General features: G+C 56.5%; 8 protein-coding genes across 8 annotated transcripts; 5 read left to right on the top strand and 3 right to left on the bottom strand.

Annotated features, from left to right (window-relative positions):
• Positions 1-1,325: 1,325 nt before the first annotated feature.
• ACO1O0_005412 (uncharacterized protein) lies at positions 1,326-4,558 on the top strand (the record flags this gene model as incomplete). Its single annotated transcript, XM_083194834.1, has 3 exons — positions 1,326-2,208; positions 2,294-2,932; positions 3,009-4,558. 3 exons carry the CDS (start codon positions 1,326-1,328, stop codon positions 4,556-4,558), a joined length of 3,072 nt encoding a protein of 1,023 aa, XP_083049747.1.
• A 1,648-nt stretch (positions 4,559-6,206) lies between these two features.
• Positions 6,207-7,241, bottom strand: ACO1O0_005411 (uncharacterized protein; the record flags this gene model as incomplete). The annotated part of the gene is made up of 2 exons (XM_083194833.1): positions 6,207-6,779; positions 6,837-7,241. 2 exons carry the CDS (start codon positions 7,239-7,241, stop codon positions 6,207-6,209), a joined length of 978 nt encoding a protein of 325 aa, XP_083049746.1.
• Positions 7,242-8,024: 783 nt separating this feature from the next.
• Positions 8,025-9,801, top strand: MRS2 (CorA family magnesium transporter; the record flags this gene model as incomplete). Its single annotated transcript, XM_083194832.1, has 3 exons — positions 8,025-8,645; positions 8,707-9,335; positions 9,393-9,801. 3 exons carry the CDS (start codon positions 8,025-8,027, stop codon positions 9,799-9,801), a joined length of 1,659 nt encoding a protein of 552 aa, XP_083049745.1.
• Positions 9,802-10,970: 1,169 nt separating this feature from the next.
• On the top strand, positions 10,971-11,285 carry ACO1O0_005409 (uncharacterized protein; the record flags this gene model as incomplete). The annotated part of the gene is made up of 2 exons (XM_083194831.1): positions 10,971-10,991; positions 11,112-11,285. The coding sequence occupies 2 exons, from the start codon at positions 10,971-10,973 to the stop codon at positions 11,283-11,285; spliced, it is 195 nt and encodes a 64-aa protein (XP_083049744.1).
• A 367-nt stretch (positions 11,286-11,652) lies between these two features.
• Positions 11,653-14,548, bottom strand: rad16 (ssDNA endodeoxyribonuclease RAD1; the record flags this gene model as incomplete). The annotated part of the gene is made up of 2 exons (XM_083194830.1): positions 11,653-14,436; positions 14,501-14,548. The coding sequence occupies 2 exons, from the start codon at positions 14,546-14,548 to the stop codon at positions 11,653-11,655; spliced, it is 2,832 nt and encodes a 943-aa protein (XP_083049743.1).
• A 656-nt stretch (positions 14,549-15,204) lies between these two features.
• On the top strand, positions 15,205-15,462 carry ACO1O0_005407 (uncharacterized protein; the record flags this gene model as incomplete). The annotated part of the gene is made up of 2 exons (XM_083194829.1): positions 15,205-15,234; positions 15,298-15,462. The coding sequence occupies 2 exons, from the start codon at positions 15,205-15,207 to the stop codon at positions 15,460-15,462; spliced, it is 195 nt and encodes a 64-aa protein (XP_083049742.1).
• Positions 15,463-16,409: 947 nt separating this feature from the next.
• Positions 16,410-18,480, top strand: ACO1O0_005406 (WASP family protein; the record flags this gene model as incomplete). The annotated part of the gene is made up of 3 exons (XM_083194828.1): positions 16,410-16,619; positions 16,680-18,390; positions 18,452-18,480. The coding sequence occupies 3 exons, from the start codon at positions 16,410-16,412 to the stop codon at positions 18,478-18,480; spliced, it is 1,950 nt and encodes a 649-aa protein (XP_083049741.1).
• A 731-nt stretch (positions 18,481-19,211) lies between these two features.
• TIF11 (translation initiation complex factor eIF1A) lies at positions 19,212-19,940 on the bottom strand (the record flags this gene model as incomplete). Its single annotated transcript, XM_083194827.1, has 3 exons — positions 19,212-19,508; positions 19,604-19,762; positions 19,920-19,940. 3 exons carry the CDS (start codon positions 19,938-19,940, stop codon positions 19,212-19,214), a joined length of 477 nt encoding a protein of 158 aa, XP_083049740.1.
• Positions 19,941-20,237: the final 297 nt, after the last annotated feature.

Genomic DNA, 20,237 nt, shown 5'->3' with positions numbered 1-20,237 from the left:
CAAAGGCCTCCTTGGCCGCACGTGACATGGTCGTTTTAAACTCGTGTTGACTGCCACCTGCCCCCTCTTGCTTCCTGGGGATTATTGTTCTGCAACACGAGAAAGCTTGGGTCAACACCTCATCGGCCTCCCAGATTTTCTGTCATGGAGCCGTCAACTGCCCGAGCGTCTATGTGCCGCCGGAATCGTTCCCTTGCGGCTGACAGTCTGTCTAGAAGCGGAGCCGGAGACGAAACGCGCGGCGATGAGAGTCGGGGGGATGCGAGCTGGGGCGACGAGCCTCTCCGGGACCGGTGTCGCCGAGTGGGGTTTTCCCTGGGGGGCTCCAGGAACGAGTAGCGCCTGGTGGATGTCTCTCGCGGATGGCATACCCTCTTGTGCCTGCTCAGCTGGCTGTGCAGGCGGAAAGTCTTGCGGCATGGCTCCCCCGTGCTGTCGTTATGAAGATAGCAGCACCAGACCGACAAGTCCCCGCGATCGCTATCGGCGTCCTGAGTGAAGGAACCCTCCGGGTCCGAGAGCCGTCCTTGGGAGGACTGAGAGGAGGCGATATAGGTTCTCTCTGTTGATGCGCCATGGACGCTGGCACTGTCGGAGAACGCCATGGGGGATGTGCCCCTGGTGTGGGAATTCGGTGGCGTCTGTCGCACGAATAACTCGTTGAGGGTGATTTCTGGGACTCTCTTTCGCTTGCGACCCCTCTGCCGCGGTGGGTACGAGCTGCCGGTGACATCGCTTCCAAACGACGATGCCGATGCCGCGGCAGGGCTTGTTGGAGTCGTGTTACGAGGCGGGGTAGTATGGCTGGCCCGTCTACTGCGGTTGGAGTCTGTTGGATAAGATGCCTTATGCTTCCAGTCGTAGAGATCGCCTGCCGTCGTCCCCCACGCAGGGTCGCCAGGGAGGCCTGGCAAGTATCTGGGAGGTGGCAAAGGTGGCGGGACGTCTTCACCACTCGAGGCTGGGATTGAGCATTGGCCGAATCGGGTGCTTTGCTCTGGGAAGGTCATATCCAGTGCGAGGGCGGAGACTAACGATCTTCTTTCAAGTCAAGGGAAAGGTGGCGATGGTCAGGAATATCCCCAGGTTGGAGGGGAAATGCTGTTGGAGGGAGTGCGCCTCGAGCTCAGCCTCACATTATCACTCCAGAGAGAGTCGAAGCCCCGCGGAGCTCGCTGCATGAACCCATGAAGCCGCCAATCAGCTGATGCATCCGCCACTGCGCCGATACCAAATTGAAACGTCGCATTCGTTCGCCCGTGTTGAGACAGCCTTGACTGTCCATCCATCTTCCACCATCTGGCAGCCGGTTTCGACTCTTCGCCATGGCCAGAGCGCCTCAGCTCGGGGACTACACGATCATACTCTTCTGCCCACTGGTGGTGGAACAGAAGGCCGCGTGCCTCATGCTGGATGAGGTCCATGACGGAGTCCCCGAGAGATCTGCAGGCCAGACAGTCATTTACACCCTCGGCAGGATCGCCTCTTATAATGTGGCGATTGCTGGATACCCCACGGGGGAAGCAGGGGTGGGCGTTTCGGGAAGCATGGTTTCGGAGGCCTTGAGGGACTTCCCAAACCTCGAGGCAGGCCTGTTGGTTGGCATCGCCGCGGGCATTCCGTCCCCGACTCGAGATATTCGCCTCGGGGATGTTGCTGTGGCCGTTCCCAACGGAGACAACCCGGGGGTGATTGGCTACGACCTGGTCAAGGTGGAAGAGGGTGAAGTCCGTCTGAAACAGTGGCAGAATTCGACCCATTCCCTCTTGCGCTCAGCCATCACCAGTATCCAGGTCCACCAAGGTCGATCTGGTCCTGGATTTGTGCGGCACCTACACGTCTTGGACACGGCGGCTGAGTTCAGGAGACCTACACTCTCACCTCCCAGCAGTGAGTTCCTGGCGTCGGGGACACAGCCTGATGTCCGCGATGAGCCTCAGGTCCATTATGGCACAATCCTCTCCGGCAATGGAGTTATCAAGTCCAAGGAGAGGAGGGACGAGCTGAGAGACAGATTTGGTGGAATCGCCATCGAAATGGAGGCGGCCGGCATGATGACAAGGCTTCCGGTTGCTGTTGTTCGGGGGATAAGCGATTTTGCGGACGCCTATAAGAACGATGACTGGCAGCCATACGCAGCCGTGACGGCAGCATCCTATGCGAAGGAGATTATCACTAGGCTGGGGCCCAGGAGAGAACCTGAACCAGGTATGTGCCGGCTGTAGCGGCTACTCTATCATATTTGACCCAGCACCCGCTTGGAATGGTACCAGGAACTAACGGACTGCTGTAGAAGCACGATCAGTCATCTCATCGGATGCCGAAATAGCCCTGACACTGTCTCTCCCAGAGCAGCGTCACTTCGTGGGAAGGCAGACCGAGCTTTCGCAGCTGGAGAGCTGGCTGGGATTTCACCATCAAAAGCCTCCGCAAAGATCCACCGTGGCGGTTTGGGGCTTGAGTGGTGTCGGCAAGTCGCAACTCGTCTCCGAATATGTTAGGAGGCAGCGGGAGAATCACCCAACTCGTGACATCTTCTGGATCTCGGGTGAGACGAAGGAGGCGTTTGAGCAGAGTATCATGGGCTTCCTCAAAGTCGCCCACGGACCAGAGAGTAGAAGCTCGGAATCTGGCGGAAACTACGATGAGCATAGAACTGTGCTCATCAACTCATTCTTTAAGGAACTGGGAGGCTCTTGGCGAACCAAATGGCTTCTCGTTATAGACGGAATCCCTGGCGCCTCAGTACTACACCAGCATATTCGACGGTGTATAGATGGCCTCCCACATGGCTCTATCATCCTCATTACTAGGGGGAAAGAGGTTGCAAGCTACTATCACAGAAGGATTGAAGTTAAAGGATTGCCCGAGATGGATGCCGCCAAACTGCTTCGAAGGGAAATCGACGAGCACCTTGTCGGGGCTGATGATGGTAAGGCCATCCACCTATTGTCTTAGCCAGCTCTTCAGCGATGTTGGGCCTGAAAGTTCACTTACAATCTATATAGATACTCTCCAGCTTTGCAGCATGCTAAAATACCACCCTCTGTCACTAACCCTCGCGGCATCTGTCATATCAAACTATCCTCTAACTGTGGCTGATTACGCCCAGGAATGGCTGAAGCGGAAACTGGATGCCGAGATCATCACGGCCGACAGAGCACTTCTACACTCCTTCGAGCTCAGTTTCGAGGAGCTGGAGCATACTAGCCCGCTCTCCGCCCAGCTGTTAATGCTATTCGGCTTTCTCGACCATAGGGACATGTGGTACGATCTCTGCCTGAATGCAACGGATGAGGATTATCCGGCTTGGGTCCGCCAAGTAGCGACGAGATACCGCTTCCAAGAGTTTTATGCACCGCTGCGGAACCTTTCCTTCGTAGAGGGCAAACCTCGCGGCCAAGGAAGAGGGATCATGTACGAAATCCACCCTGCAATACACGAATTTGCCCGGTGGAAGGCGAAGGAAAGGGGCAGTGAAGCAGAGTACATCAGATGTGCTGTATCTCTGGTAGCGGCCAAGGTACCGCGGTCCAATGACGAAGACTTCCTCGCTATAGCACAAAGGCTGGAGCCGCATGCTGATCAGTGCAAGATCTACATGGAGCAAGACCGGATGGGTGCTGGCTTGGATTTGGTCGAGCTCGAGAAGTTTGGCAATCTCTTCCGCCATCTGGGCCGCCACGACGAGGCGTCTAAGCTCTACCAAGGAATACTGAGCCTTCTCGAGGAGGAGGAGCACCCATGCCCTCTAGACCTAGAGCTCATGGCCGGCATTGAAAACAATCTGGGCTTGGTCTATCACGCCCAACGCAACTATGGCCTCGCGATGCAAGCCTACGATCGGTCCATTCACAGAATGCTGCAGAACACGGTGGAAGACAAAGGCGCTACTATGGTCACCATACATAACCAGGGGCGGACTCTCATGATGCTAGGGAGGCTGGATGAGTCGCTACAGTCGTTGGAGTTGGCGGCTGGATATTTTGATCGGTCAACGCAAGAGGATGACGAGGGCAGCGACCAACTTCTGCTGGAGGAACGTGGTCGGATCTATTTCCGGATCCTCAATGATATTGGAGAGATTTGTCTCCGCATGAATAATGTTGAGGAAGCAGAGAACAGTTTCAGGGCAGCCTTTGATGGGCTGAAGCAGTACCTGTATCCGCGGCACCCGGCCGCCTTCGCCGTCAGGCTCAACCTGGGTAGGGTCTGCGTTGAGCAGCACCGCTTTTCCACGGCGAAGAAGATATTCGAGTATATCATCGAGACATATATGGGCTGGTGGGGGGGACGGCACTCGGAGACGATGCGTGCGGTTGCCGAGTTGGCCGACGCACACATGCGACACGGTGAAATGAAGCGTCTGATGGGCGACGGGGGCGACGTGGAATTGGAACTGGCGGCCCAGCTCTGGTCTGAGGTCCTGGATTTCCATCAGGAGGTGTACGGGACCGGCTCAGATACTGCTGCCATGGCTAGCTCCAAGCTGCAGAGGTTGAGGCTGCTTCTCAGCGAGGCAACTTCTGAGGACCCTTATAGCATGTACTGTGCTTAACCGTGCCCTCTCGGCAAGAATATCTGCGTTAAGGGGCGAAGTTACTCGGGCTGTGGTCTCTACTATTTCCCACCCAATATCGTCAAAATAAGTACGAGACCAGCCAACGTGACCTCCTGCGACTACCATGTAGATTTGTCCAGGATGACTCTTGTGACTCTGCGTGGAACCTTTCTCCAGCATCTGAACACAGTCCGGAGCGTGACCCTCAGGTATACTGAGTTTGAGAAGAGCAGCAACCCCTGCGAGCTGAGCGACTTGGACGACTTTGCCACCAGCCTCCGCATTATATAGCAACTAGGGCCTAGTACTTGCTAGACTGTCATCTCATTGGCATCGCACGTAACCTCGAAGAGGCCAAAGACCGCAGCTACAACACCATGAACGCAATCATCGCCTCTGTCCAGCTCCTCAAAGGGCCCTGGCATTCGAGCCGGCAGTGTTCCTGTTCCCTGAACTAAGCTCCGCATGGGAAAGAGCCAGGCGCTCGTCGCGTCGCGGCTCATACTCAAAGACTCGGAGCACTGGCCAATTATCGTTCAGCATACCTCAGTGTGCTGGCGTGTTGACATCCACTGGCTTCTTCACAACCAGGCAATGGCGTTGGCAACGGACTATGTGCGTCAGAAGACTACCGAGGTCGAACTGGAGGCCACTGTGATGGAAATCCCTCTGTCGAGCTTCACATTGCCCAACCCCCCCAAGTGGAGTCTGCCCAAGCTCAGTAAGTCCCGAGTAGGGGGGTGTGTATATCCTTGAACCTGAGCTGGCGGAGAAAATAAACAGCCCAGTACATTCGTGCAAAGCTCAGTATCAATGACCAGGATCCGGTCCTCAAAACCCGGCTTATTTCTCACGAGCCTTCGCGTGAGAACTACACTTGGAAACCAAAGACGAAGATGCCAGCCGAGTTCATCGCTTCTTTGTGGCCGACATGTTTCTGGCATAGGTGAATGACAGATACTTCTATGAATGCTCAAGACTCCAGTTGAGGATATGGTACGGATCGCTGGACGGGATCGACAAAACCTGGGAAGAACCCAGTATGTAAAATGGTCTTCCAGCTGAACGACAGACTCGACACTTTCCGTCTAGGTGCACAAGTTGTGTTCCCAGGAGAGAAAAAAGCTCTTACATCCAAGGACTGATAGATATATGCTTGGGAGAGCAGATAACGAGACGCCAACATTCGAAATGCACTCTGCACAAGGCCGCTGGGCATAGTTGACCTTTGATTTTGGCGGCCAGGCTGAGTTCCGTCGGACGGCCTAGCTGAGCTTGATTTCAAAAATGTTGGACCTCCCGTCTTACGACAACCAGAGGCTGGATTATCCACATAACATTGGATGATTCTTGAGATATCATCAAACAGAACCTAAATATGATACTCCCGCGCATACTGTAGCGAAAGAAGTTGTGTGGCTGTGGTATTTCCATCGTGGGCTTGATAAATTCAAAGCGATACCATCGTCGTATCCATGTGTTGACAGCCGGGGATGATATACGTTGAGTGACGGGCTGTCAGGCTTTCTCGGGCCTGGTCGCTTTGGAAACAGTCTTGGGTTAATTCTTGACGGCTGGTCAGTTCCCCACTACGGGGCTAACTGCCCTCTGGGGTTACCACTGGGTACCCTTAGACAGAGCTCCTTTAGATCTGTCGATAGTCGAGGAACATGTCGAGGGCGTCGCGCGTCCGCTGAAGGATATACCTCGTGCCGTCGGTGTCATCCCCCCATTTCACACGTAGATCAATGTTGCCCAGTTCCTTTCTCACAACATCGCCGGGGAGGTGCTGGAAGACCCAGGCGCCCATGAGGCAGTTGATGGCCATCATATTGGGCTCGGCGGCGTTGATGACGGCGTTGCGCAGGAACTCCATCTTTGTCTCCCAGGGGAGCATCGTCTCGGAATCGGAATCTGGGGGCCCCACGAGCATGCCACCGCGGGCCAGCCAGTACAACCGTCTCTGTTGCTCTTCGGACCATGGGCCTGTGATGAGCGCCTCGGGGATCCGAGTCGTGGGGTTGATATCCTCCCCGTCCCACCGCATGGACTCGACCTGAATGGGACACCACTTCAGGGTCTTTTGGAAGTCATCCTCAAAGGACTTACGGGCGTCAAAGCGCGACTCTCGTCGAGCGGAGGCATGCTTGTCTGCCCAGGTCTGCTCTGCCTGCAGGATGAAGTCGATGGTGGCCCACGGCTGTTTTAGGACGGCCGCCTGGATGAGAGTTAGCTTCTAAGAAATGAATGACATGGGTGAGGAGATGGAACAAACTTGAAGGGTGCAGTCGCCATGAATTTGAGTCTGTGGTCTATCCTTGGCAGGACGCCCATGGAGGAAGGACTGGAGCCACGTCTCGTGGAACGCCCAGATGAAGAATCGAAGCAAGGTGGCTCGCTCTGAGAGCTTGAGCCCGATGAGCGGGGTGCAATTAGGAAGGGAAAGATTTGTACTGTAGAGGAGGATAGTCTCTAGAATCTCCGACGGGAGGGTGTCGAGGTTGGGGCGGGCTCTCGAGGCGCGTGTGGCCATGACGGTGGATATGGACCGTTTCGGCTTCTTGCTTGGCTGCTGCTGCTCCTTTTCCTGCTCCTGGTGCTGTCGCAGGGCCGCGGGAGGCTTGGTCGACGGTGTCTTACGTTTCCCCCGGATGCGCACTGGGGTGAGACCGGGACTCATGGCCCTGCGAGACCCTGAGAGACCCTGATATGCGGATGCAAGGCTGTGTGGTGAGGTAGTATCCGTACACTGTGGTGGTGTACGGATAATAGTACCAACAGTGCTCGTAGATCCCCAAGGCCGAGAACGCAACGGCTGATGGGGCTGCCAAGGTACACTGCAGCTAGGGGGTTGATGGAATGCTATGTTTCCAGAGTTGGTAATTCTGGGTTGATGGGATGGGACCCGTGTCGAGTCAAAATTCCTGGGTCGGGGAAGTGGAAGCGTTCATGGTTGTCTTGTTCAATCTTGAGTCCTTCTTGACTCTTGTCAAGTCTCAGTGGCGTTGAAGCCCCGAAAATGGTGGCAAGGCCGCTGCGGGCGGCGCCGGACAGGAGCGACGGCGGCCTCCAGAGCGGCCTCCAGGGCAGTCTTCAGGGTCTTTAGGCCTCCAAGGTCGCCCGATTGGCCTGCGAACTGGGCGGTGAGCTGACCACAGTGCATCTGCCACGCTCCGGCGCCCGACATTTTCTCCCGAGGCCCTTTTATCTCGGTTTCCTGATGCATCCAGATTTGCTCGAGTCACGGACTCGTCGCAACCTGCTCGCCCACGACGTCGTCCCAGCACTGGGCCTCGACAATTTCCCTAACCCGAGTCGCAGTCGCCGCGATACCTACTCACCGCCGATCTAGTTTGCACCCATGAAGTGACGACGCGTCCCCGGCAGCAACGTCTTTCGAGATCTCCCGCATTCGTTGCCGCGAACGACACTTCGACCCCCGTCTGCCCATCAAGGGCACATAATGTCGTCAGCAGCGGCGGCTGCGTGTCGAGTAACCGTCCCGGTCCCTTCGCGCAGCTTGCTTCGCTTCTTGCGCCTCCAAAACGAGATTGCCCTCCTCAGCCATGGGCCCAGCCAGAACCATCCTACCTTCCCCTCGTCTGCCAACGTGGTAGGCGCCCAGAAGGCTGGTCGACGGACTTATGCTACGAGGTCATGCCCCCGGCGGAAACTGTCGAATTCATGCCCATACCAATGCGTTGACCCCAAGCCATTTGATCATGGGACGAGGCTACTGCTATCTGGATGCCTGTCCAGGCAGCGTCAGACGTCAACCATCAGGAGCTTTGGAACTACGAGCTACACAGCAAAGGTCTCGGAACCAGATGCCACCAAGGCAGCCCATGCGACAAGTTGGCAGGAGAAGCTATGGGGAAGCACGGCCAAGAGGGGGAGCACGGCTCTCCACCCGGACGATCTCCCCTCGCACGAGAATATCGAGCACGGGTCAATGTTCAACAGTAGGCGCACCTTGGCCGCCAAAGCCGCCCTCGAGCCGCGGTTGCGATGCACAGAGGTGGACGAGCACGGCAAGGTGATTTTGGTGGATGGAGAGTTTAAGAAGTCCGAACTCATCGCCAAGGTACGTTGTACACATGCTGTGGCCCGTGTCCAATAGTTGCTGAAGGCTGACACTGCTGTAGTATGGTTTGCTGCCCCGGGATTTGCGCAAGATCGACTCGTCCAACCTGCCGCATATCCTCGTTCGCCCGTCGGCCATCCTTCTCAACCTGCTGCATCTCAAGGTGCTCATCAAGCACGACCGTGTACTCCTTTTCGATGTCTACGGCTCCAAGACCTCCTACTCCCAGTCTGCCTTCATGTACGACCTGCAGGGAAAATTACAACAGATGAGCTCGCCGCCTGCGGGCGGGCTGCCGTACGAGTTCCGGGCCCTGGAAACGGTCCTGACGTCGGTTACATCCGAGCTCGAAGCCGATTTCGAAGCTGTGCGCGCGCCTGTCATGCATATCCTGAGCGAGCTGGAAGACGACATTGACCGCCAAAAGCTGCGGATGCTCCTTATTCTATCCAAGCGCGTAAGCACATTCGAACAGAAGGCGAAGCTGGTGCGGGACGCTATCGAGGAGCTGCTCGAGGCCGACGACGATCTGGCCGCCATGTACCTCACAGAGAAGGCGCATGATATCCGAAGAGGGATGGATGACCACACCGAGGTGGAGATGTTGCTGGAGTCTTACCACAAGCTCACAGATGAGATTGTTCAGGAGGCGGGTAACCTCGTCTCCGGCATTCGAAACACGGAGGAGATGTGAGTCGCTGAGCTAAAACCCTGACAAGTGCGCCAAATGACTGACATGCGCTGCAGCGTCCGCGCTATTCTCGATGCCAACCGCAACGCGCTCATGCTCCTGGACCTTAAGTTCAGTGTAGGGACTCTGGGACTTGCGATGGGCACCTTCATTGCTGGTCTATACGGCATGAACCTCGAAAACTTCATCGAGGAGACCAACTGGGGCTTTGGAGGTGTTACAGGGGTGTCGGTGATCCTTTCGCTCGTCGTGTGCTGGTACGGCCTGGGCAAGCTGCGCAGGGTGCAGAGGATCAAGATGGGCAGCGACGAGCGGCCGCATTTGCCTCGGCGGCAGCATTTCCAGCACTTTGACGACGCGCTGGGCCTGCTGGACGCGCGACACCGCGAGAGGTTGAGGAGGATGAACATCCAGAAGACGACGGCGGCGGCGAAGAAGAGGTGGTGGTCGCTGCGATTTCGATGATTTGGGCCCAAGATATGCATGGCGTTTGTGTGGCGGCGGAGTTTGTTCCGAAATGAGCCATCTCCCCTACGATTCTGTACGATACTGGTAATTATCTGTAAGTCCTATTGCGGTGGATATACCCTTGGAAGCTATAATACTCCGTACACTCATGTACAATAGTACCTAGACACCACACTCATCACTTGTCGTATCTTAATTCCGATCTACATATGCGTACATCTAACATACAGAACTATCTGTGAACCCCCGGCATACTCGTCATGATAACAAAATGCAGGTGTCATGATCTCCGGAGCACGCGCAAGCAAGTCTGTCGCAGGGTGTCACTGAGGAGGTGCACGTTGTCGCGGGGGTTGACGTCACAAAAGAAAAAGGGAGGACGCAGAAACATCGAGAAACTGGAGGCGTGAAAAAAAAAAAAAAAAAAAAAGGCAGACTCAACGCCACTGGTAAGACGAATTTTCGAATGGAAAAGCATCTGTCGAAATTTGGCAATGACCTTCCTCCGGAGATGCCAAGCTCACCAACGTGTAGCCGCATACGTCAGTCATCGCCGTGCTCAATCCCGAATCGCTCTGTGACGCCACGCATCTCAGATCCCACCCTCCCTCTTGCGACATGGAAAACAGGGAAGCAAACGCCCGAGTTATCCCCAGCCCAAAAGCCGCTGTGGCTGACGCCTGTGACCACAGCCAATTCACCCACTCACACACGAAGCGGCTGCAGGGCCCTACATGCCGTATCACTACCTAAATAGTGCTATTACTTGCTAGGGGGACCCGCCCGGTGCATTCGCTCCGGGAATTGTGGACGCACATCGGAATCGTGCGCCGGTGATTTGTTCCTGCCTGCCGTCGCCCGTGCGTGGGGCATATGTGGTTGACGTCAGGCCAGCGCCTGCTCCTGCTCCGTGGTCGTGTTCCTGGCTCTCAAAGGGGTTCGTGCTTCTTGCCCGTTTGCGAGCCCATTGGGTGTGGAGGACGAGGAGAAGCGATGATGGCGTTGGGCAGGTGTGAGTGACTTGGTCGTATAAGAGCATGCCCTGAGCCGGTGCCGCGGTGCACCCCAAGTCTTCCTGCTACATCGTCTCTCCTCATACACACCTGCAAATAATCATAAGAAGCAAACACCTATACAGAGTACAGACATACGATTTATATTTCACAATGGGTGCCGTCGTCAGCTGTGTAAGTTACCCGGGTTCCTTGCCTCGCATTCTCCAGAAATGTCCTAGCCACGGAAGAGTCCCTCCCTCTCTTGATACGCAGCCTTGGACGACACCAGATCTCTAACAGTCCCTTTTACAGATCCAGGGCGTCTTCGGGGCCATCGGGGCCGCCATCATGGCCGTTATTGGCGCCATCGCCACGGCCGTTAAGGCAGTCGTCAACGCCATCGTCTCCCTCTTTGGCATCGTCATCTCCTGCCTGACCTGCGGCGCCGTTGGATCCAGGCGGAGGAGGACAGTTAGTCACGTCTAGTAGGACCCATCTACCGGACCGCCGCGGGTTTCGGGGATGACGTCGGACTGGAGAAGCCTGCGTGGTAGATGGGCCGCGAAGAAGTGGATGTGGAGACTGAAGCATCCGGATCTAGCGATCTGAGCGAGGTAGAGAGAATGGGCGACATGACGACGACGACGGGCTGTTTTGCTTTATGGTTGGGACCCTTGATTTTTTTTTTCACACTGGGGACGCTTCGAGATACCCTGCTCATGCGACTACCTATGACGATTCTTTATAAATACCCTTCTCCTAAACATTGAGGGAGATATGAATCAATGATCAATCCTATGATACTTGTCTTTGCATCCAAGTCTATTATGTGATATCAATGCCCAATAATAAATTAGTCGTCTACCTCGGCCATCACGTTCCTATTGAAGAAGCCATGGATCTGCTTCGCTGCAGTCTTACCCACCAGAGGAGCCAGTTCATCCTGGGTCATATTAACCACTTCCCGCATATTCTCCGCCTCGAAGATGATATTCTTCATATTCTGCGGCGTCACACCCGGCACGACCCTGAGCATCTCTTGCGGCTCCAAGTTGAAGGCCTGATCCTCGGCCCTTGCATCCTTGTCCAGCCCCGCCCTCACCGCCGCCATCGGGTCCGGCTCCTGCTCCTGAGCCTTGAGTGACTCGAAGATCTCGGCCGTCTGGTACGGCGACGATGACCAGATGATGCGGAGTTTGGGGAATGCCAGCGTCAGCAGCACAATCTTGGACTGCAGGTCCGACGAGACGTTCCCGGGGGCCACGCTGCTCATGCTGCCCGAGAGGTCGGCAAAGGGCTCGAGGGTGAAGGACTTGTTCTGGTCGAACTCGATGAGTAGCATCGGGTTCCTGTAGTACTGGAACATGGTCTCGGCCTGGCTGTACAGCCTGCCGTCCTTGAAGGACGATATGAGATCGCTGACCGACTTGCGCTCCACGCAAATGTTGGGCGAGAGGATGTAGTCGCCCACCGTGAGCATGCAGGGGACGATGACCATGGACCGGCCGTGGAGCAGCGACGGAAGTGAAGATCGGAATTCACGCACGTCGACAACCACGCGGGGGGGTTCGGCCGTGGCTGCTAACCTCCCACCTCCGGCGATCCTTGTGTTGACGGTCCGCAGGAACGCCTCCTGGGGATCCTCGGCGCCATGAGGATCCACCGTCATGACCAGCGACATACTTGCCCGCTCCTTGATGACTTTGGTGAAGGCATCCTTCTCCCGCCGGACGGACGATAGGTACCGCTGCTCTTCAACGGATCCCCCGTAGTACATAAAGTATACCCTCACATTCCGGTCGTTGTGGGACGATCGATATACCTCCACTCGGCGGATAAAGGACGCGTCTGGCTCATACATGATGATGTAGCGGGGCTTGACCTCCTCCAGAACATGCTCGTCCTGGTCCCCATCGTAGGGATGGATGACGACCAGGTCTTGCATTTCATAAAGCTGGAAGAAGTCATCCATATCGTCCAGGGGATCAGAAATAATGTCCGGCTTCTGTTGTGCTTCCTCCTCTGTTATCTGCACCTCAGCCATGAGGTCCGCTACCTCACCCGGTTTCTCAAAATATTGGGCGATACTGCCATTGTCGGTGCGACCCGTCATGGCGCCAATATTACCTCCCCCCCGAACACGCCTCCGCTTGTTCGCCGGGGCCTTGCCGCCTCGGGATCCGCCTTGCCCGGGGCGAGAGTCGGTGGCACCGTTCAGCGCCTTTTGATTCTCGGCAAAGAGGGTCTGGGTGGCCTTCGCGAACCCCCTCTTCCATTTCAGATAGTTTCGAAGTTTCCTCCGCATCATGAAGGCTGCCGAGGGCTTATGATCGTCTTCATCCTCCTCCTCGCCGTCCGTCTCCTGCTTGTCCGTTTTAGGCTTGACGTGCATGGTCTGTAGATAGTCCCGGAGCTGCTGACACGTTTCGGGGGTCGAGCACATGATTAGAATAGTCCCATTCGAGTCGTCCCTTGCGGGGGGTTCAAAGTACAGATCTCTGTCAATCTCCTCCAATACTTCGGCCAGCAAGGCCCATTTGGGGAGCTCCTCGAGAACTGGGCGGAGAGCATCAATGTTCTCTTCCTGGCCAATATTTTTCGGTTTGGCTGAGTAGACTCTTCTGCGAGCTGTGTCGAATATCGTTTGGGCTGCATCAAGAAACAGCCACGGAGGCTGCGTCTGTCGAGTAGATCCCGGGGGCGGAGAGTGGGCCGCATGGATGGTGTCCAGATGTTTTAGAAATGAGACGGCGTCATATGTCAGAATATAGTTGAGCAGGCCTCGGAGCGCCGTCAAGTCGTTGACAATCTGGCGGGTTTTGGAGCTGACTCGGTGCCAGTTGGGGTCGAGCTGGCGCCTCACGATCACATCAAAGTTCTTGAGAAGGGCGCTGTCCAGGTTCCAGTCGTCCATCTCGAGGCCCGAGTTTCCCTTCTTCAGCTCATGGATGCTCACCTCGACGCATTCCATAATGGCGTTCTGTATCTCCTTCATGGCGTCCGTGATGGGGACTTCAAGCTCAATGACCTCGGCCTTTTTCTTACCTTCGAGAGACCGCGCCACGGTGACGTGAAATCGCGGCCAGAGGGATGCCTTTTTGAGGAACAAGTTCCTCAGCATGGTAGCCAGAGGCGAGAACCCTGTGGTGAAGGGATCAGGGTTGTCAGAAAAGGCCTTGAGGAAGCCGACCTTATTCTTCTGCCTGTAGACTCTCAGTATGAAGGCCTCTAGAGACGTAGCAATGACTCGGTCCGCATGGAGGACAACCAGGCCAGTGATGGTCTCCGGACCCAATAGACCGGTGATGAGGTCCACAACCAGGATCCGCGAGGTGATGCTGAAGATGCCACCACCGCCGTACATCTTCTCTCTGGCGCCGACACTCTGGAAGTCGGTATTGACAACCGTGAGGCCACGGGCCTTGGGCGCGGCGCTGATGGCGGCATGCTCGGCTAGAGCCTCACCGATCCAGGCGTTCTCGCGCTCGTCAGCGCCGACGACGACGATGAGGTTGTTGCCAGCCGCATCGTAGGAGTGGAGAAGGTTTGTGATGATGCGCATCAGGCCCAGGCCGCGGGCAATGACAGCGAGCTCATCTTCGGCACGGAGCTCCTGGAATAGATCCTGCTGGTATTCCTAGGTGAGGGTAAGCTAGGTCTGACATTGGGCTAGATACGCGGCGGGATTTGAGGAGGTCTACCAGAGGCAGTGAGAGCTTCACTGGTTGGGGCGCATCGCTCGTCGACATGCGGGGCATGCATCAGGGTTCTGGTGATCCATGGATGGTGAGAACCTGGAGGTGAAGTTCAGTGGTTCACGGTTTGACAGTCATGATGCCCAGACCCCAGCGTGAATTCGAACAGGAGCCAGTGGAGGACCCGCTGAAGTGGGGCCGACCCAGGCGCGAAGGCGCTGGAGCGCGGGGGTTTACAGGGCCAAGTGCCAAGGCCCAACAAGGGTACCTATCTGTGCTCGTACGTCGTACTACGTATTAGGTCCTCTTACTACGAGTAGCCTTACCATCCAAAGCACAGACATTGAGGCTGGCTCGAGCTGTGCGAATGTCCCATGACAATGGTGAGATGCAACAGGGTGCCGAATTCCATGTCGGGGTCCAGTATGACCTTGGGAACAGGCTACTTCCAAGTTTCCTCGTGTGCTCCCACCAACCCGTGCGCCACAGGCCGCGCAAAGTGCTGGCTGGTTACGCCTCCCGAGCAGACGTCATCCCGGTCCAGTCATCAACCTTCAGCTGAGGTTCCCCGTACGTGGTAGCGTCATGCCTACAAATAACGTCCAGTTCTCCGCTTTGGTCAAATTATCTATTCTTCTACTCTCATCTTAACAAGCGGTCGATCAGCATAAGTGATATTAAGTTCCTTCGCAACACAACCGACACCAAACATGCCTTCTGACCAGGACAAGAAGCGCGAGGTTAGTGCCCAGTCCAAGGCGCCGCCAACCACCATGATACACTCGTTACTGACCCGGATGCAGGGCGAGAAGCAGTTCTCCATCCAGCCCGTCCAGGAGTCCGGCCAGGACCCCAAGTTCGCTCCCTTCAGCGCTCAGCCCGGCCCGGCCCAGCCTGCTAGCATGCCCGCGCAGGAGGGAACCAAGGAAGACCGCCAGGCCAAGAAGGAGGCTCTCAACAAGAAATGAGATGTCCTTGAACGATTATGGTCATCTCGGGGATACTGTACGAAGTACGAGTCAATGAATAATTAGTGAACGAAACAATTCTGAAATGAAACGTTCGTGATGTGTCAACCGATGGTCCTAGTGATGATTTCCCCGCCATCCGCCAACTTGGGGGAACTAACCCCACTTGCCGACTCACTGTCCGAGTGAGACATGGGCGGCATGAGAGGTCAACTGTGTGATGTCTAACATAATAGCAAACTTGGTACTCGTTGACTCTGGGGCGATGAACCCCAATAGCAACTGCACCGATTGATACTCATAGCAGACAAGGGTGTACGGACCCGTCGATTTCCACCTGCTCGCTAGTACTGTGAGATGACGACAACCTGCCACGCATTCGGGGCGACGCGCAGACTGTGGGTGTGGCTGTGGTGGTGGACAGATGGTGGGTGAGCCACTGAGCGCTCCCGGGCGTGGCTGGTGCCAAGCTGTTCCAGAATGTCAGCGACCCAAACTGTCCCCAACCCCAACGGCTGCATGCTCCGGGCGCTCCTACCTCCTCCACCGGGCTAAGAGGAACGTAATCTGAGCCAACTTCCCATCCTCTTCAACCGCCCCCTCCTCTCCTTACGCCTACGCGCTGGTCGTCGTCATTCGTTAGCAGCCCATTGTAGATGAGTCCCCGCGGACAATCAGGCACCCACTGTCCCCATTCTCCCCCCCGGCATCTTTGCTATCTGACGAGCTCCGTGCCTGCCGCCAGAATCCAGTTGCCTCATGAGGCGCCGACTCTCCGCCCCCCCGTACTGAGATAACACGACTGAACGACTGTCGCTGGACAACACCTGCCCTCTGTGGATGCTTTCAGTGCCTCTCGCCACCTGACCCCTTTTACAATCACCACGGCGCTGATCTCGACGGCAAGCATCATTTGAGAGCTGACTAGCTCCGATCGCGACGCCACAATGCCCTCTATTCTCAACGATGACGATAAGGACACCGTCAAGCGATTCGTGCCCAAGCAGTCCAACAAGATCCAGGCTGTAGCTGTCGCTAGGCTCTACGTTGCCTACCCGAACCGATCAAAATGGACATACACCGGATTGCAGGGCGCTATCGTCCTGGCAGACGATCTCGTCGGCCATACCTACTGGCTCAAGATGGTAGACATTTCGGTAGGCGCTCCCTTTCGTCGTGGCCGTGTCTCTTGCGTGCTGACTACTGATGACCCCTAGCCTTCGAACCGCGGAGTCATTTGGGATCAGGAGATCTTTGATACGTGGGCCTACAACCAAGACCGGACGTTCTTTCACACGTTCGAGTTAGAAAATTGCTTAGCTGCGCTGAGCTTTGTCGACGAGAAGGAGGCGAAGCAGTTCAAGAAGAAGATGGACGACCGTGAGAAGAACGCCAGCAAGGCCACTCGATCAACGCCATTTGGCGGAGCCCACCATCACAAGGAGAAGCATAGCTTGCTTGGAGGTTTGTTTGGTCATCGACACTCCTCTGCCCCGACGCCCCCGGAGTCTCCGCGACAGAATCTACCCCCTCCGCCCCCTTCGATGCCCGCTACGATGTCTTCCATGAGTCTCAACGGCAGCAGGCCGTCCGAATTTCCGCTTCTTGATGCGTTTGATCCTCTCTGGCGAGAACACTTTGGTGAAGATCTGAAGGAGAAGGGGTTGAACGATGACTTCATCCGGGACAACCAAGAGTTCATTGTCGACTTCTTGCGGGAAGAGCAGCAGAAGATGCAGGAACAGGCCGCATCGCCGCCACCGCTCAATGGCAATGACTCGAGGAGTTCTCGACCTCCTCCTCCTCCCCCGCCCCCTGGCAGTCGACCCGAGGCGCCGTCGCCGCCTGCTGGGTCGAAAGCACCGCCACCCCCGGCGCCGAGACGGTCTGGGAAGGTTGATGCTCCCGTGCAAGACTCCCCCGAGTCATCGCCCGCTCCGCCCCGGCCCAGGTTCAGAGCTCCTCCTCCCCTGGCTGATGCAGGCAAGTTTGCTCGCCAGGAACAGACAAAGCCTGCTCCGCCACCCCGATCATCCAACACGGCTCCCCCTCCCCCTCCGAGAGCACCCGCATCTAGAGCCCCGGCCGAAAGCGACAACTCCAGCCACAAGTTTGCTGTCCCGCCTCCTTTCCCTAACAGACGCGAGGTTCCACCTCCCACCCCTAGCCGTGGGCCCGTCCCTCCCCCTCCTCCCCCACGCTCGGGAGGCGATTCGCATGCTACACCGGCACCTAGCCTTCCCCCTCTGCCCCCGAAAGTGCCAGCTGCTGGCCCGCCTCCCCTACCTCCCTCGAGCACGCGACCTGTTCCCCCTCCGCCGGCAGCTAATAACCCACCACCTCCGCCTCCAGTAGCCAGCATGCCGCCGCCGCCGCCGCCTCCGTTGCCTCCAACAAACAATGCTTCGTCGCCACCAGTAGCTCCTCCGCTACCTCCAACATCAGGCGCGCCACCGCCTCCGCCACTGCCTCCAACATCAGGCGCACCGCCGCCTCCGCCCCTACCTCCAACATCAGGCGCACCGCCGCCTCCGCCCCTACCTCCGACATCAAGCGCGGGACCCCCACCTCCACCTCCTATGCCGCCGACATCGTCAAGCGGAGGAGCGCCCCCGGCTCCGCCACCGCCCCCTCCGCCGAACCGAGACTCTGGGTACTCTTCCAGCGCTCCTGCAGCGGCCTTGCCACAAGGAAACATGGGGAGATCTGCTATGCTCGGAGACATCCAGAAGGCGGGCGGAATTGCTTCCCTCAAAAAGGTGGACAGAAGCCAGATACGAGACCGAAGCGCAGCGCAGGTTGCTGGGAACCCCGACTCGGGAGGCGGCTCAAGTGGCCCTCCTACTGGTGCCCCTGGCGGTGGCGGTGGCATGGCTGATGCTCTGGCTGCCGCATTGCAGAAGAGGAAGGAGAAGGTCAGCAGAAGTGGTGAGTTTCCCCCAAGTCCACGCCTATGTGTCTTGGCATTCCGCTAATGCAGCTGTTACAGATGATGAAGACGACGACGATGAGTGGTAAACGGTTGAAACATGAAGCGGATAGATGTAGCGATGGTATGGAGCCTTGGTCCTGTGTACGGAGCCTGGCTTAACAGAGTTCATATTACGGATTGGGCTACTACCTGTGGACGGCGTCATTGATGGGAACGGTGAGTGGCCTTTTTAGTTCTTTTTGGAAGCGGGCGTCTCCGATTTACAAAAAGGCTAGGTAGGTAGCCCAAGCTACCTACTAAGTAGGCCCGTACGTGTGGCATCTGGTGGGCTAATAGGCTCTTTGTGTATTTTACATGGGACGTAGACAAGAGGCAGAGAAAAAAAGCCGCGAGTGCTCAAAGAGACTGGTGTATAAAAATGGAATCATTGTATTTCTTTGTCTATGAAAAGCATCCTAGCCCATGATTCGTAAATATGGTACCTCGTGCATTCGTTAACAAAGAAAAACCACAAAAAGGCGTAGGCAGACTTTTGGCAAGCCGTGACGTCCCTCCCATCACGGCTGCCCTCGACTCCACTCCGATCACTGTCGTGGGACCCGGAAGCGAAACAAAAGGAATGCTTGCTCAACGGGGTTGAGAGAGAAGACAGTATTTGGCAGCCCTCGAGACATCCCGCCACACCGGAAAAAAAAAGGTGAAGCAAGGATGGCGCGCCCCGCAGGGACTGCGAGAGAAGTGCGCGCGCGCGGGGTACAAGATAAAAAGGGAAAAAAAAAGGGTGCGCGGCGACTGGGTTTTTGCCATGGCGGTTGGTTTAGATGTCGTCGATGTCGACTTCCTTCTTGCCGCCGGCGCCGCCATCATCGGACTCCTCCTCAGAGTCGGCCTCGCCGAACTCGAAGTAGGCCTCGCCGTCCTCGCCCTGGCCGAAGCTATCGGTCTCGTTGATCTTGGCGTTCTCGGGCAGCTCGCCGTACGACTTGAGGGTGCGGGCCTCGTCGGCCGTGTACTTGAGGATGACGTCGCCCTTGCCGTCCTGGAATTCGCGCAGCGAGAGGAGGATGATGTCGCCCTGGTTGATCCAGACCTTCTTGCGCATCTTGCCGCGGATCTGTTCGGCCCAAGTTATTAGTGTCAGAATACACGATGTGGCTTCTCCTCCACGAGGAGGAGGAGCGGGTATGTAAAGAAGAAGGGGAGACGTACGTTGGCTAGGCGCTTGCTGCCGTCAAAGCAGAGGGCCTCAAGGCGGCCGTTGCCGAGCATCTTGACGACCTGGGCGTACTCCTGGCCGTCCTCCTTGAAGGTGAGTTCACGACGCTGGTCGTCATTCTCCTTGGTACCTCTTCTGCGGTTCTTGCCGCCCTGTTGTTTTTCTCATTGTCAGCCATGTTGTTCAGAGAGGTCGTTGTGGCAAGACTCAGTCCCTCCTCCTCGCGCAGTGCACGCGAATAGTGGGGGCGGGGTTGCACAGCGCAGCACCTTGAGAGGGGTGACTCCGGGAGGGGGGGTCGAACTGTACCTTTCCCTTGTTCTTAGGCATATCGGCGTTTTGTATAGGAAAATCAGAATGTGGACAGTATGGAGAGTCGTGGGGGGAGCGAGAGGATGTAGTAAGCTAGGTTGGCAGTGGGTGATGATGGTGTGGATGTGTGGGCTTGGGTGGTGGTGCAGGCCTTTTTATTCTCCTCATTACGAGTAGAGTGGCGGGCCACTGTTGGGCCCAGAAAGCCCAGCCCACAGTCCGGTTGCATGGCAGACATGGGTTGTTTCTTTGTTGACGAGATGACTCAATCCGAAAGAAAAATAACACTAGTGCGGTACCTTGTGGGCGGCCCAG

This window comes from Amphichorda felina, assembly GCF_050947745.1.
Source record: "Amphichorda felina strain 45539 chromosome Unknown scaffold_5, whole genome shotgun sequence".
Taxonomy (NCBI): Eukaryota; Fungi; Ascomycota; class Sordariomycetes; order Hypocreales; family Bionectriaceae; genus Amphichorda; species Amphichorda felina.
Note: the sequence above shows the minus strand (reverse complement) of the source record. Positions and strands in the feature narration are given on the sequence as shown.